Genomic DNA, 16,379 nt, shown 5'->3' with positions numbered 1-16,379 from the left:
AATCCCACTCCTAGGAATATATCCCAAGAAACAAGAAGCACCAATCAGAAAGGAAATATGCACCCCTATGTTCATAGCAGCACAATTTACAATAGCTACGATTTGGAAACAGCCTAGGTGCCCATCTGCAGATGATTGGCTCAAAAAACTATGGTACATCTACACAATGGAATACTATGCTGCCATAAAAAGAAAGAATTCTTATCATTTGCAGCAACCTGGATGGAATTGGAGAACATCATGCTTAGTGAAATAAGCCAGTCAATGAAAGAGAAACACCACATGACCTCAATCATTTATGGATAATAAAGAACATTGTAAACTGATGAACAAAAAGATAGATATAGAGACAGTAAAGCAACAGTCAAATTACAGTGGGGAGGCTAGGGAGATATGGGGGAGATAAGAGATCAACCGAAGGACTTGTATGCATGGACTAAAAACTCTGGGGGTGGGGGAGAAGGCATGTATGGGGGGGGGGCAATGGAAAGATATGTACACATATAATACCTTAATAAATAAAAATAAAAATAAACACATAAACATACACACACACAAAAATCACAGGGCATTATTTACTCTTATGTTAGCTACCCTGTGCCAAATGTGTCATGTCTTACTGCCTATAAACTGATAGCTCTTCTTGTCTTGAACTATAATTAGGAAATGAAAATTTAACTTTTATATCATTTTTATTTTTATTTTTTATTTCAGAGAGGAAGGGAGAGGGAGAGAGAGATAGAAACATCAGTGATGAGAGAGAATCATTGATTGGCTATCTCCTGAATGCCCCACACTGGTGATTGAGCCTACAACCTGAGCATATGCCCTGACCAGGAATCGAACTGGGATCTTCTGGTTCATAGGTCCAGGCTTAATGACTGAGCCACGCTGGCGGGGCACTTGTGTATCATTTTTTAGACAAATAAGCTAATGAGAAAAATCTTGTTTTAGAAAAGGAAAGACAGTTGCAGAGTTCATTCCAAAGTGTATGTGTGGGGTTTAGTATATATGTATGTGTATATAAAGGATGGCCCAAAAAATGTATACACACTTTAATAGCTGATAGTTCAATTGATGTTTTTTCTTTTCATATTTAACCCATTAGGATTAATAATTATTCAAAGAGTGTATATGTGTTATTTTTTTAGCTCAATAATTATTTACCTGTAATATAATAATACAAATTATAAGAATATACTGTTAGAATACAAACTTTGAGCAGAATTATATTAAAGAAATATCTCTTGAATGAGTAAGAATATATAGTTTTATATAAAGCTGAAATTCAGTGAAAAGTCATACATCTGTTCCATACATCCTATTTTTAATGTTTGTTTATTTTATTATTGTTTTTTATTGTTGATAATCCCTCCCCCTTTGCCCACTCCCAATCAACATCCCCCTGCCTTCACCACACTGTTGTCTGTGTTCATGGGCTATGTATATAAGTTCTTTGGGTAATCTCTTCACCTTCTTTCGTCCAGTCCCTCCCAAACCCTCCCCTCTGATATAAGTTTATTTTGTTCATTAGATTCCACATATAAGTGAGATCATAAGGTATTTATCTTTCTCAGTCTGGCTTGTTTCACTTAGCAAAATAATCTCCAGGTCCATCCATGCTGTCAAAAGAGTAATAATTCCTTGATTTTTACAGCTCCATAATATTCCGTTAAATATATCACAGCCTTTGTTAAAATTCTTTATTGTTTATAGTATTACATATGTCTCCTTTTTCCCCCCTGACCAAGAGTTTATACTTGTACCATCTGCCTAATGCTCACCACATCCCTTTGGAGTAGTCCTGTCTCTAAGACTTGTGAGGGTTTCCTTAATTATGTGGATCTTGAATTTTTACTTACTAAATAAGGTGTGGAGAATAAATATTACTAATTTCATTCCTAGCTCTAATATTATTATCCAAAGTGAATCACAAATTGAGTAAAAATAATTATAATAAAATATGCAATTAATTATTCAAGAGAAAGAAATTTTTCTTCCCTAATAGAATTTTTTTCTAAACTGTGTGATGATTTCTTTCCTTCTATTTATATTGCCTTTGTATACTCATAATGTAAGAATAGGCATATGAGGTGTAGAACTAAAGAAATATTTTTAGAAAGTTTGCTTGAGAAAAGCAGAAGAGTGATAAGAGAAATGAATGCTGGGAAGGCCATCCCATAAATGAATGCCAGCTTTCCCTCCTAAGTAAAAGGACATAATAAAATATTTCTTAATTTATGCTTAATTGTATTAATTTTGTTGTTAATCCTCACCCGAGGATATTTTTTACATTAATATCTTCTTGATACCAGTCATTGTATTAATTGTTGTTTTTAATCCTCACCCGGAGATATTTTTTACATTTATTTTTAAGAGTGGAAAAGAGGAAGAGAGGGAGAGAGGAGAAGAGAAAGAGAGAGAGAAAGAGAAACATTGATGTGAGAGACAAATCAATTGGTTGCCTCCCCCTTTATCTTCCTATTGGGGCCAGCACCACACCTGCAACCCAGGTAGGTGCCCTTGACCAGGAATTGAACCCTTGACCTTTCGGTGCTTGGACCCACGCTCCAGCCACTGAGCCAAATTTTTCTGTTGTATCTTGGAGCATAAAATTCCATGTAGCAAAGGTATTCATTCCCAATTTATAACTGGCATATTCATTCCATCTAATAAATATCAACACTTGTCATTCTACAAAGTGCATCTAATTATTGCAATCACTGTCACAAGAGTCTCACAGCAAAATTTCTGCTCACGTACATGATAATAATGTAGCACAACCCTTCACAAAAGGCATGGTGTGGTGGCGGTCCTCTCTGTGCTCCTCCAGACCCAGTCTCTCAGCATCCACTCCGTGTACTCCTGAAGGTTGTCCTACTGGAACTACATCCATCACCTTCATCTTTATTTACCCTAATTTATAGGCACCATCTATTTCTTAAAGTATATAAGTAAGGAAAGTAATTGAAGGAATTAAGTTTGGATAATGGTGATAGGATAGTTTTGACAAGAGCCTGAGCAGAAATGAAAATAAGGTGAGAATTACAGGTCATTGGAGAAAAGAGAACAGACACTTCCTATGCATCTTCATACCTTAATTCAATCCCTTTTCTAAATGCACCATTCTTTCTTTTCACTGCTTTTAATTATTTTCTTCCTATAAATTCTCACACATTCTCTTAAGCTTGTCCTTTTTGTTTATTGACCATGAGAATTGTTTTTACTTTTAAAATGTTTTGAAGATAATAACTTAGAGCCATATCTGAAGTGTCACTTAGAATTGATCTCCATTATTTTAAAATTTGTACAAGTTACATATACCCTGTAATAAATTTAATAGTTTCTTGTATGATTTATTGCAATTTTTGTTTGATAATTATGTCTCTCTAGATTGTGAACTCTCTAGAGTCTACTATAGAGCATCAATTTATTCTGTATAAGAAAAAAATAATGCAGTTAATTACAACATACAGGGATTCCAATGTACTTATTGAATCATATCTTCTATGGAATTCAGATGGAACATATGAATTCAATAAATATTTACTAATATAATAACTTAACCATAAATACTTACTTCTTTAATTTGGGAGGCAATATGGGATATTAGTATGAGGGCAGGTTCGGCTATTAGACTGTCTGGGCTTGATACCAGCTTTGAGCCTTAGCAGGAGTAAGTCATTTAATACTTCTATGCCATAGTTTCCTAATATGTAAAAATTATGATAATAATCATATGTGGGATTGTTATGAGACTCAAATGTGTTAATGGATGTGAAAGAGAACAGATCTTAGCACACAATAATTACCTAATGTTAGTGATCAATTTTGACCACTCTAGATCTCATGAACAATGTCTAAAAAGTTGAGTAAAGACAATTTAGCATGATATATTACAACCTGGCAAAATCTATATGTTAGGATTGAATTATTTCATTATTTCTAAAATAATGCATATGTACACTTACACAAAATACACATACTCCTTACTGAAAACAAGTGCAAAAATATTTGCGGTTGAGCCCATGTTTCTCAGTATAGTACAAAACAGAAACCAAAAAGCAAAATTATTTTTAATGAATTCAAATACTTGTTTACATGTATAAATTCATTTCTAAAATTCTGTGTGTACACTTGTTTATTTTATAATGATAGAATAACCTCTGCAAATTACCTCAGAGATATAGGACAATACAATTTCCTCATCTCCAAATCCTAATTCCAAATATTGAGGTAACATAATCTCAAAGGGTGACACATAAAGAAGATTATAATAAGAAGACAAAATAAACATTAATCTCGTTATTATCTAATTTTTGACATAAACATATTAGTGACAAAGTTATGATTAATTGATGAATATTTTTTGATAAAGTAGAAAATAAGATTTCACTTCTTCAAATGCTCTTTAATTACTAACTATAAGAATATTGTTACTAAGTGATGTGACTCATAAACTAATCTCAAATTATAAATAGTGATATGCTGATATATTTCAGATGCTCTCATATTACCAACTATTATTCATTAAATAGAAATAGAAAAACATTGGTGCTAATTGTGGCTTAATTTTTTTTTTATTCTTTTTGTAGAAAAGAACTTCTGGGACTTTACTGATTTTAGTAAATGGATCTCAAAAATGAATCTGTAGTGACTGAGTTTATTTTACTAGGATTTTCTGGACGATGGGAACTTCAGATTTTCTTCTTTGTGACATTCTCCTTGGTCTATAGTGCTGTTGCATTGGGAAACATCCTCATTATAGTCACAGTGACACTGAGCACCACCCTTCATTCTCCCATGTACTTCCTCCTTGGGAACCTCTCTTTTTTGGACATGTGTCTCTCCACTGTCACCACACCCAAGATGATCACAGACTTGCTCGCTGAACACAAGACCATCTCCAAATGGGGTTGCATGACCCACATGTTTTTTATGCACTTCTTTGGGGGTGCTGAGATGACGCTTTTGATAGTCATGGCCTTTGACAGATACGTAGCCATATGTAAACCTCTGCACTACAGGACAATCATGAGCCGTCGCCTGCTGAATGGGTTTGTGATCCTTTCATGGATAATTGGGTTTATACACACCATGAGCCAGATGGTACTAGTAGTGAATTTGCCTTTCTGTGGCCCCAATGTGGTAGACAATATATTCTGTGATCTGCCCCTTGTGATTAAGCTTGCTTGTATGAAAACTTATACCCTGGAACTGTTTGTCATCGCTGACAGTGGACTGCTCTCACTTATCTGTTTCATCCTCCTGCTTATCTCCTACGCTGCCATCCTGGGCACTGTGTGGCAGAGACCATCTGGAGGGCTCTCTAAGGCTCTGTCCACATTGTCTGCACATGTCATTGTAGTCACTCTGTTCTTTGGACCTTGTATCTTTATCTATGCCTGGCCATTCAGTAGTTTTGCAGGCAATAAAATTCTTCCTGTATTTTACACTGTTATCATACCCTTCCTGAATCCGATCATTTATACCCTGAGAAATCAGAAAATGCAAGTGGCCATGAGAAAATTACCGTTCCTACTTATTAGCTCTATGCAGAACTTCTAAATTTAAGCACAATAAAATTAACACTACCCTCAAATACTATGCTAACAGAACTTGAATAGATTATACATAACACATGGTTTTACTCTTCTTATGTTAAAATCATAACCAGTACAGAAAAAAATAATAAAATATTTTAATGATCATAAAGAAGTTATAGCACATAATAGTTAGCAGCCTGCAGTTAAACAGACATAAAATCAGTGAGTACTTTCACATAGTCATTCAATATATTATATATTTACAGTACTAATAAAGAAAAAAAATATGACTAATTTAAGCTTTAGTCCTCTTATTTGAAAAGATAATATGTCATACTTTCAAGGGAAATAGATTCATGTTACAATACTATCTATAATAATAAAAACATAATATGCAAATTGACTGAACGATGGAATGGATGACCACACTATGACATGCACTGGCACCAGGCCAGCCAAGGCAGATGTGATGCTATTGGTTGGGGGCCCATTATTACCCCGCAGAGGGAAACCCTCTGTGGGGCAATTAATGAAGGCTTCATGATTGTTCGCCCCAAAGAGAGAGGCCGAGGCCACCCTCTACACAGCGATCAATCATAGAGTTTAAGTGGGTGCAGTCTCCCTCTGCGGGTTGATCATAGAGTCTGTGATCAATCGTCCCACAGAGAGAGACTCAGGTCATCTGGCTGTCAGTGATGCAGTAATGCAGTAATGTGCGGGGTCTCCCTCTGCGGGGCGGTCAATCTGGGGCCTTGTGATCAATTGCCCCACAGAACATGGCCTAGGCTACTGGCCAGCAACACTCTGGGAGGTATGCAGGGCTGGCCAGAGATTGCCCTGCAGAGGGAGGCCCAGGCCAGCAAAGCGATGGCACCCCATGCCCATCGCCTGCAGAGAGAGGTGACCAGTAGCAGGGGAGAGAGGGTGCAGAGAGAGGTGACCAGTAGCAGGGGAGAGAGGGTGCAGAGCCGAACAAATGGCAAGCAGTGGCAGTGTTGGGGGCAGGGCCAGCTGCCAGCAGCCTTGGGAAGAAAAGCCCCAATATGCCCTCACTGCTGGCCAGGCCTAGGGACCCTACTTGAGGAGTCCCAGGTTGCAAGAGGGTGAGGCCGGGCTGAGGGACACTCCCTCACTCCCTCACTCCATGCATGAATTTTGTGCATCAGACCTCTAGTATATAATAAAAGCCCAGCAACCAAATGGCAGAATGACCAGTCATGAGGATGTGCACTGACCATCAGGGGACAGATGCTCAATGCATTGGGAGCAGCTACTCAAAGGGTAGGTCCACAGTGGCTTGACTAACTGGGTTGAGAGGCTGTTCCTGCAGCAGGCCCCACCACTGCACAAATCCCATGCACTGGGCCTCTAGTTTCATTATAAACGAAGATGAATGATAAGCAAAAAGAATCCCAGAGGTTCCATTTACCTAAAAATATTCTAATTATATTAATTGAGAACTTAGTTTGCGTATCATGCTCTAATGTGGAATGGTGGTAGAAAAGATTTCTTTTTTTTTTTTTTTAATATATCTTTACTGTTAACAGCGTTACAGATTTCCCTTTTTCCTCCCCAATGACCCACTTCCTCCCCACCCCTGCCCCTTTCTAGGCCTTCAACCCACTACTGCCTGTGTCCATGGGTTAATCATATAAGGATATAAGGATATAAGTTATTAGGTTCACCTCTTCCCTCTCCCACCGCATTCCCTCTGAGGATCTATTTTGTTTGTCAGTTTATTATGTTCATTAGATTCCACATATAAGTGAGATCATATAATAGTTGTCTTTCTCTGACTGGCTCGTTTCACTTGGTGTAATACTCTCCCAGTCCCTCCGAACTGACTTAAAGGGTAACAGATTCTTTTTTTCTTTTTTTTTAACAGTTGTATAGTATTCCATGGTGTAAATGTACCACAGTGTTTTTATCCACTCATCTACTGGTGGGCAATTGGACTATTTCCAGATCTTATTTATTGTAAATTGTAGTGCTATGAACATAGGGGTGCATACATTCTTTCTGATTGGTGTTTTGGGTTTCTCAGGATATATTCCTGGAAGTAGGATCACTAGGTCAAATGGCAGTTGCATTTTAAATTTTTTAAGGAAACTCTACATTTATTTGCATAGTGGCTGCATCAATCTGTATTCCCACCAAGAGTATACTAGGATTCCTTTTTTTCCACATCTTGCCAGCACTTATCATTTGTTGATTTATTGATGGTAGTCATTCAAGCTGGTGTGAGGTGGTACCTCATTGTTGTTTTCATTTGCATCTCTCTGATGATTAGTGACTTTAGGCATTTTTTCGTGTCTCCTGGCCATTTGTATGCCTTTTTTGGAGAAGTGTCTATTTAGGTCTCCAGCCTATTTAATATTGGGTTATTTGCCTTCCTGTGGTTGAGTTGTATGAGTACTTTATATATTTTGATTATTAACCCCTTATCAGATGTATCATTTAAAAATATGTTCTCCCATACAGTGGTTTTCCTTTTCATTTTGATGCTGACTTATGTTTCTGAACAGAAGCTTTTTATTTATATAGTCACATTTGTTTCTTTTTTCCTTTGTTTATTTGCCTTCTACATCATATCAGTGAAAATTTTGCTACATGATATGTCTGATATTTTACTGCCTACGTTTTCTTCAAGGATTTTTGTGGTTTCACAGCTTACATTTAAATATTTTATCCATTGTGAGTTTATTCTTGTGTATGGTGTAAGTCGGTCTAGTTTCATTTTTTGCATGCAAACATCACTTATTGAAGACATTACCTTTACTCCATTGTATGTTCTTGCTTCCTTTATCAAATATTAATTAACTATAGTGGGTTGGGTTGATTTCTGCATTCTCTGTTCTGTTCCATTGATCTATATGCCTCTTCTTATGCAGTACCAAGTTAAAGTTTATTCTTTTATATGATGATTTGCTTCATTCTTCAACACTAAGGTGACTTTTGTTTTAAGAACTCAAAGGCTGGTTTTGAGTTATGATTGAATTAACTTATTTATTATTAAATTGAGTTATTATTGAACTGACTTCTCCTCACCTACAAATGGGAGAAAAAATAAATTCTCTACAGGTTTAAAAATCCATCTAATTAAACAAAGAGAAAGAAAAAAAAAGGAAAAAAATAATTGAAAACATATAAATAATAAAATGTTGGGCTCCACTTTTGTCTTTTTACCTAATATCATATCTCCATATATAAGCAAAATAGACTCCTATTTATTTTGTCACCCTAATATTTCACATAAATAGGATTAAAGTCCACTGTCTAATAGAATTATCAAATACCAGTGTATATAACTAAAGAGAAATTGGTCTTAAATTTTTTTGCCTAGCTGGGTGTGGCTCAGCAGTTGATCATCAATCCAGGAACCAAGCGGCTACCGGTTTGATTTTCAGTCTGGGTTGCAGGCTCAATCCTCAGTAGTGGGCATGCAGGAGACAGCCAATCAATAATTCTTTCTCATCATTAATGTTTCTATCTCTCTCTTCCTCTCCTTTCCTCTCTGAAATCAATAAAAATATATTTTAAAAATGTTTTAAACTTGCACTAACCAAGAACAACATAATTTTAGAGTAATGAAGTATTACTAATTTCAAAATAACATGGATTTAGGAACTTAAAAGAATGAGAAGGAAACATTTGGAATGATAGAAAGCAATAAGCCAGCCTGAATCAAGGAGGACATGACTGGAGTAGAAGTGTTGATAATAATTTATTATTGATTGAGTAATAAGCAACCATATAAAGTGTTAAGAAATTCTGTAAGCAAAAATGGAACTCCTATTTGACCTAGTGATCCCACTTCTAGGAATATATCCCAAGAAACAGATCTATGCACCCCTATGTTCATAGCAGCACAATTTACAATAGCTAAGATTTAGAAACAGCCTAAGTGCCTATCAGCAGATGAGTGGATTAAAAGACTGTGGTACATCTACACAATGGAATACTATGCTGCAGTAAAAAAAGGAATTCTTTCCATTTGCAATAGCATGGATGGGACTGGAGAGCATTATGCTAAGTGAAATAAGCCAATCAGAGAAAGATAAATACCACATGATATCACTCATTTATGGAATATAATGAACAACTTAAACTGATGAACAGGGACAGATCCAGAGACAGAGGAGCATTGATCAGACTGCCAAATAGGGAAAATAGGGAAGGGTGGGGGAAAGGAGGAGAGATCAACCAAAGGACTTGTATGCATGAATATAAGCCTAACCAATGGACATGAACACCAGGGAGTGAGAGCATGAGTGAGGGGGGGAGGGGGCTGGGGGATTATTGGAGGGATGAGGACATATATGTAATACCTTAATCAATAAAGAAATTTAAAAAAATTCTTTAAACATTAACATGGAAAATTTCCCAAGATATGTGGAAAGTTATAAATAAGGTACAAGATATTGTGTATGATATTGTTTTAAAAAATCTTAACTTCCATGGCTTAAAGTCTTTTTATTTTTTTAACTTTATTTTTATTAGTGACACTATTACAGTTGTCCCTATTTCACCCTCCTTTGTCCACCTCCACCCTACCTCAACACCCTGGTCATCAGCACATTGCTGTCTATATCTAGGATATATGGATGGACAACAGACATTATGAAAAAACTAGAAACCCAGTGCATGAAATTTGTGCAGTGGGGGGATGTCCCTCAATCCAACCTGCACCCTCTCCAATCTGGGACATCCCTCTCACAATCCAGGACTGCTGGCTCTCAACTGCTTGCCTGCCTACCAGCCTGATCAATGCCTAACTGCTCCCCTGCTGCCCAATTGCCCCATAATGCCCTCCCCTGCCAGCCTGGTCACCCCTAACTGTTCTCCCATGAAGGCCTGGTTGCCCCTAACTGTCCTTCCCTGAAGGCCTGTTCCCTCCCAACTGCCCTCCCCTGCAGGCCTGGTCACCCTCAACTGCCCTCCCCTGCTGACCATTTTGTGGCAGCCATCTTGTGTCCACATGGGAGCAGCCATCTTTGACCACATGGAGGAGGCCATCTTGTATGTTGGAGTGATGATCAATTTGCATATTACCTCTTTATTATATAGGATGCTCAATATCACTAATCCTCAGAGAGATGCAAATTAAAACCACAATGAGATATTTCCTCACACCTGCCAGAATGGCTACCATCAATAAATCAACAAACAATTGATAGCAAAACATTTTTTAAAAGAAAGGGTTTATTGGGCCATAAAGGACCAGATAATGTCTAAACCACAAGCAGCATCAGTATGTAAAAAAGGCAATGTGTCCATTATCTAAGAGTTGAGGAGCACTTAAAAATTTTTATTTATTGATTGATTTTTAGAGAGGGAGGAAGAGAGAGAGATCAATTTGTTGTTCCACTTATTTATGAATTCATTTTTTGTATGTTCCCTACTGAAAAAATCACACCAAATTAATTTTTCTCTTACTTGAGAGAGCACAGCCATAGAGAATGTATAAGAAAGCATAATGCTCTCTTACTTAGGAAGACTTATTACTGAAAAGTTTTTTGAATACAACATATTATTTTACTACCTAGCTCTTTTGCACCAAAACTGCAGCAGCATATTTACCACTAAGTAATCTCAGTACTTTAACTTATTAAACATCAATGCTTTCTTACCACTTATATGAATTATTTAATAAGATCACTGTTACTGATAAAACATCAAAATCAAGATTCTAATGAGATCCAATGGGACCTTAGCTAGCCTATGTTTTGAATATTTAGTCCTTAAAATTTTCTAATTTTAGTTTACATTTGAATAATTACCATTGAAAAGAATCTACAGGCAGATTCTGTAAACCCCAAGGAATATTCCCAGTTGCATCACAAATTAGTAAATTAGTAAATTTCACAATTTATTATTGTTCACCATGAGAATATATATTTAAGGAAGAATTCTGGAATACTCAGTTGATCTTTTCATCATAAGAAAGAGGAGGATAACTATATGTTTGAGAGTAGTATATGTTGGACTCCTGGCAAGGTGAAATTTTTGGTCATTCTTTGAAATTTTTTTTAACTGAGAGGAAGAAGAAATAGAACAAAATTCAAACTCTTTGTCTGGGACATCTGCCTTAAAATGCATGAGGATAGGATAATGCTGCAGAAACAGAGAAAGGGTAAGATCTAAATTCATACATATAGCACTTCCTACTCTGTTTCTCAAATACACTGCCTGTTATGTCTTCCTGATGCTTAGTATTATTTTAAAGGGGCCTAAATATTTAATTGCACTATTATAAAAAATGAAAATGGCAATAACTTTGGAAGATTCACCATTTGTATTTAAATTTGAGTATCACACAAATGACTGATTTCCCCCATGATAAATCAGAGATAACGTGGAGGAGAAAATCCGAATTCACAAGTCAGAAGGAGTAGGCTGAGTTCCAGAGACAACCTTCACTAACTTTACAAGTTGGCAAACCCCTTTGTCCCCTACTCAACTATCATGAGTTTCCTGCATATGGTTCTATTATACACCAATGTAAGGCTCAGATTTAGGGATCTTAAAACGAGACAATTCACAAACCTTAGCTGAATTAGATAAGAAAACTTTACATGGACCCTTCCTTGAACCTCCACGAGTTCCTACCTTGAAATGTCCCATTTAAGCAGTCACCATTTCCTCTGTGATTAACTGCAGGGTAGTGACAAAAGATATAGTGACATATTGTCTACTTCGCATTTTTTTCTAGAATTTATTTAATCACTGAATGTTTTCTTTAGTTCATTTTAAGTAGATGTGAATTGACTACTAATCACCTAATTTCATCTTTATATTAATGCTGTGAAGTAAAAAGAATGAATATATTATTACTCCTTTATAGATTTAAACATCAGGTTTCAAAGGACTAAATGACATTTAAGTTTATAGCTTCTAAATTGTAGAATAATTCCCAAACCAATGCTCTTCCTACAATATTCATGATACTGTCTAAAACCTTTAAGTATGAAAGAACTTTAAATGTTTCCATCATCTAATTTATCTATCCCATTTGTTTGATAAGTAATTATCTGGGTAAAGATTTGTGCAACTGAGTGAGATTTTATATAATCTTCATCTCTAGTATCAATTAAATATTTTTTATTTTTTAAATATATTTTATTGATTTTTTTACAGAGAGGAAGGGAAAGAGATAGAGAGCTAGAAACATCGATGAGAGAGAAACATCGACCAGCTGAATCTTGCACATCCCCCACAGGGGATTTGCCCGCAACCAAGGTACATGCCCTTGACCGAAATCGAACCCGGGACCTTTCAGTCTGCAGACCGACGCTCTACCACTGAGCCAAACCGGTTTCAGCGAATTAAATATTTTTTATGTCCTTCAGCCTGATCCACATTTTTAAAAACTTGTAAGGTAATAGTATATTTTAACAACTTAACTCAGCCTACCCCTTCTGACTTGTGAATTCTGAATTCTTCCTCCATTTTATCTCTGAGTTATCATGGCAGAAAATCAGTCATGTATGTGATACCCAAATTTAAATACAAATGGTGAATCTCCCAAGTTATTGCCATTTTCATTTTTTATAATAGTGCAATTAAATATTTTAGTGCTATTAAGTATTATTCCTATATTTTGACAACTTAAATATAAAAATAAATACAGTATCAGAAAAGACACTATCATTTTCATGCTTTTATTCACTGTATTCCTGTTGGCGGGAATAATATTAAGGAGGCTCATTTTAAAGCACAAAAATAAGTCACTTTGTTTTTATCAGAATGAGTTAGATACCATATGTGAGAAAATCAGAAGTAACTAATGCATTGTTGAGAATGAGCAAATTTCAAGGGTGGTAATATTCAGGAGGAAAGGCTTAACACTGAAGAGCAGGTTAAGAATTTCAATCTGCAGAAAAATCCATTGGAATGGACCATTTAGGAAGGACCTACGATACAGAGTCCACCATGGAATGATAAAACAACCGATTGCCTCAGAATTAATGGAAAGACAGGCATTGAATATAATGAAGTAGAATACATGTAGAGAACAAAGTGAAAAAGATTTAAGATGGAAAAAATGTGGGTGAATGAGAGCAGGAAGAAAGGGATAAGGAGGAGAGCGATAAGGAAGGAAAAGCCAGGGATAAAATAAGTGACAGTGCCAAAACCGATTTGTCTCAGTGGATAGAGCATCGTTCTGCAGACTAGAAGGTCCCAGGTTTGATTCCGGTCAAGGGCATGTACCTTGGTTGTGGGCACATCCCCAGTAGAGGATGTGCAAGAGGCAGCTGATCAATGATTCTCTCTCATTGATGTTTCTAACTCTCTATCCCTCTCTCTTCTTCTCTGTGAAAAATCAATAAAATATATTTTTTAAAGTGACAGAAATTGCAAGAAAAAAATTAAAGAATAAAATAAAAAATAAAAGAAACCACAGCACATATAAAAGGAGTGATTTAAAAAACTGAGTGTGCTGTTGTGGGGGCGTGGAGGCATTGGACAAAAAAAGAAAAAAAGAGAAAGAACTCCTGGACATGGACAACAGTGTCATGCTTGCAGGGAGCAGGGGGTGGGTGGCGATGGAAAAAGGTTTGGGGGTGGGGGGTGTAAATGGTGATGGATAAAAATAAAGAGAAAAAATAAAAAATTAAATTAAAAAAGAAAAAACTGAGTGTCTGAAGGTAAAATTAGCAAGAAGATAATAGAATAATAAAATAAAAAGAAGCAAAAGAAAATGAATGAGGAAACATGAAAGGATGAGATGCTAGCATGGTGATCAGGTCTCCAAACACCTGCTCCAGGAGTTGGTCTGATAGCAGCCAGAATCCTGGCCAGCTCCGTGCAGCCTGCAGGGGCTGGGTGTCTGCACTCTGCCATAGGGGAGGGACATCGGCACCCTTTCTACCTGTGTATCTTTGGTGCCAAATGTGTGTTTGTATCAGTTGAAATAATAAAAAAGGTTAGAGATGAAACATCCAAGTTTCTATCTTTAGCTACACTAATAATACTGCTTTGCCTTATTTGACTAGAACAAAAAATGTGTCTGTATAAGTTCCATTGCTTTTGTTTCCTCCCCAGGAATTCATTTTGTACAGAGTAATGTCCATCTGAGACAAATCTGTCCTCAACGACGGTGGTGAGCACAATTCGAGAATCACCAGAACAGAATGTGCATAAATGAGAATGGGAGGAGGGAAGATGTCTGTGGTAAGCAATTTTGCCTATTAATAATAGACAGGACATAGACATGGGTGATAGAACATAAAAACAAAGGAGGATTGGAAGAGACTGTAACTCTCAGAGTGTCGCCTGTGTCTGGAATTGTCAACCCAAAGAAGCATGAAATAACTGAAAACCAGGAAAACATCACACTTCAGAAAAGGTAATGGGAACTATTGACTTACTTTCTTGAGACAGGCTTCTGTTTGCAGATTGAGGAATGAATGTGGAAGCCAAAAGTTATCTGGGTGGGTAAAAGACAGGAGGAAGCTCCTAAGCTAATGTGAAGAACTATTTTCTATTCCAATTTGCTTCAACTCACTATGTGTGTGCTTACATGTGTGAATATGTGCCCATGTGTTATAAAATCCCATTCCATAACATTTGGCTGCTAATTACAAAGGTTACTAATCATACAGAACAAATGTTCTGATGTTTAGGTGTGCCTAGAACAACAGTGTATTGCTTAAATTTCCCATGAGTTCTCCATTCATTGACTTTTTAAGCCTGACTTTTCTTTATTCTTTTCTTCTTTCCTCTCTTCCTAGGTTCTCTTTCTAAGGCTGATAACAATTATTTCTGTCAAATTTAAATGGAGAATTATTCCCTCTACGGTCTTTCCCCCAACTCAATAGGTTTTTTGTTTCTTCTTCCCACCCCAAGAAAAACTATTTTAAATATAATAATGTTACATGCAATAAACATTAATGTTTCAAGAAAAATATTTTAAATATAATATTACCAAAACTGTACTAACATAGTATATCACAAAAATTTTAGAAAATATTAAAAATCTGCAAGTAACAGGGTTACTTTTATTATATTCTACTTTAAAAAGATTTATTGAGACATGATCATCATATCATAAATTCCATCATTTAAAAATTACAACTCAATGGTTTTAATGTTTTTTTAGAGTTAAGTATTAACTTATATAATTTTAGAAAATCTTCATCACCTAAAAAGAAACTTTATACTCATTAGCAGTCCTTCCCACAGCCTACTCTTAGCCCTAGGCAAACACTCCTCTATTTTTTTGTCTCTACAGATTTGCCTTGTCCAAACATTTTGCATAAAATGAATTATACAATATGCAGTTCTTTGTGACTGACTTCATTCATATAGCATAATATTTAGATGTTTGTCCATGTTGTAGCATGTATCAGTACTTCACTCCTTTTTATTGCTAAATTGTAATACACTGTATCTATTACACATTAGAAATACAAGTATTGCATGTATTTAAAAATCAGGGAAATATTGTTGTATGTCACATTATATTATTTTACTATAATTAGCAATTTTTCACTCTTAAAATTATTTCTACAGTCAAACATGCCTATATATCATAATACTACATATGCATATCCTACATAATAAAAGGATAATATGCAAATTGACCAAATGGCGAAATGATTGGTCACTATGACAGGGACTGACCACCAAGGGGCAGACACTCAATGCAGAAGCTACCCCCTGGTAATTAATGCACTCACTGATCAGCCAGAATGGTGGCGGTGGTAGGAGCCTCTCCCTCCTCCGTGGCAGCACTAAGGATGTCTGACTGATGGCTTAGGCCCACTCCAGAACTGCAAGAGGGTGCAGGCCAGACTGAGGCACTCACCCAAGTGCACAAATATTGTGCAC

The 16,379-nt window shown here is 36.2% G+C and overlaps 1 protein-coding gene across 1 annotated transcript; it reads left to right on the top strand.

Annotated features, from left to right (window-relative positions):
• The first annotated feature begins 4,629 nt into the window (after window positions 1-4,629).
• On the top strand, window positions 4,630-5,568 carry LOC118703023 (olfactory receptor 4L1). Its single transcript, XM_036409662.1, has one exon. It carries the CDS (start codon window positions 4,630-4,632, stop codon window positions 5,566-5,568), a length of 939 nt encoding a protein of 312 aa, XP_036265555.1.
• The last annotated feature ends 10,811 nt before the right edge of the window (window positions 5,569-16,379 follow it).

The sequence above is a fragment of the Pipistrellus kuhlii genome, unplaced genomic scaffold, assembly GCF_014108245.1.
Source record: "Pipistrellus kuhlii isolate mPipKuh1 unplaced genomic scaffold, mPipKuh1.p scaffold_m20_p_1, whole genome shotgun sequence".
In the NCBI taxonomy this organism is placed as follows: Eukaryota; Metazoa; Chordata; class Mammalia; order Chiroptera; family Vespertilionidae; genus Pipistrellus; species Pipistrellus kuhlii.
Note: the sequence above shows the minus strand (reverse complement) of the source record. Positions and strands in the feature narration are given on the sequence as shown.

Bases quoted from the DNA above. Each gene is read 5' to 3' on its own strand.
- LOC118703023 (XM_036409662.1), top strand. From the start codon at position 4,630: ATGGATCTCAAAAATGAATCTGTAGTGACTGAGTTTATTTTACTAGGA.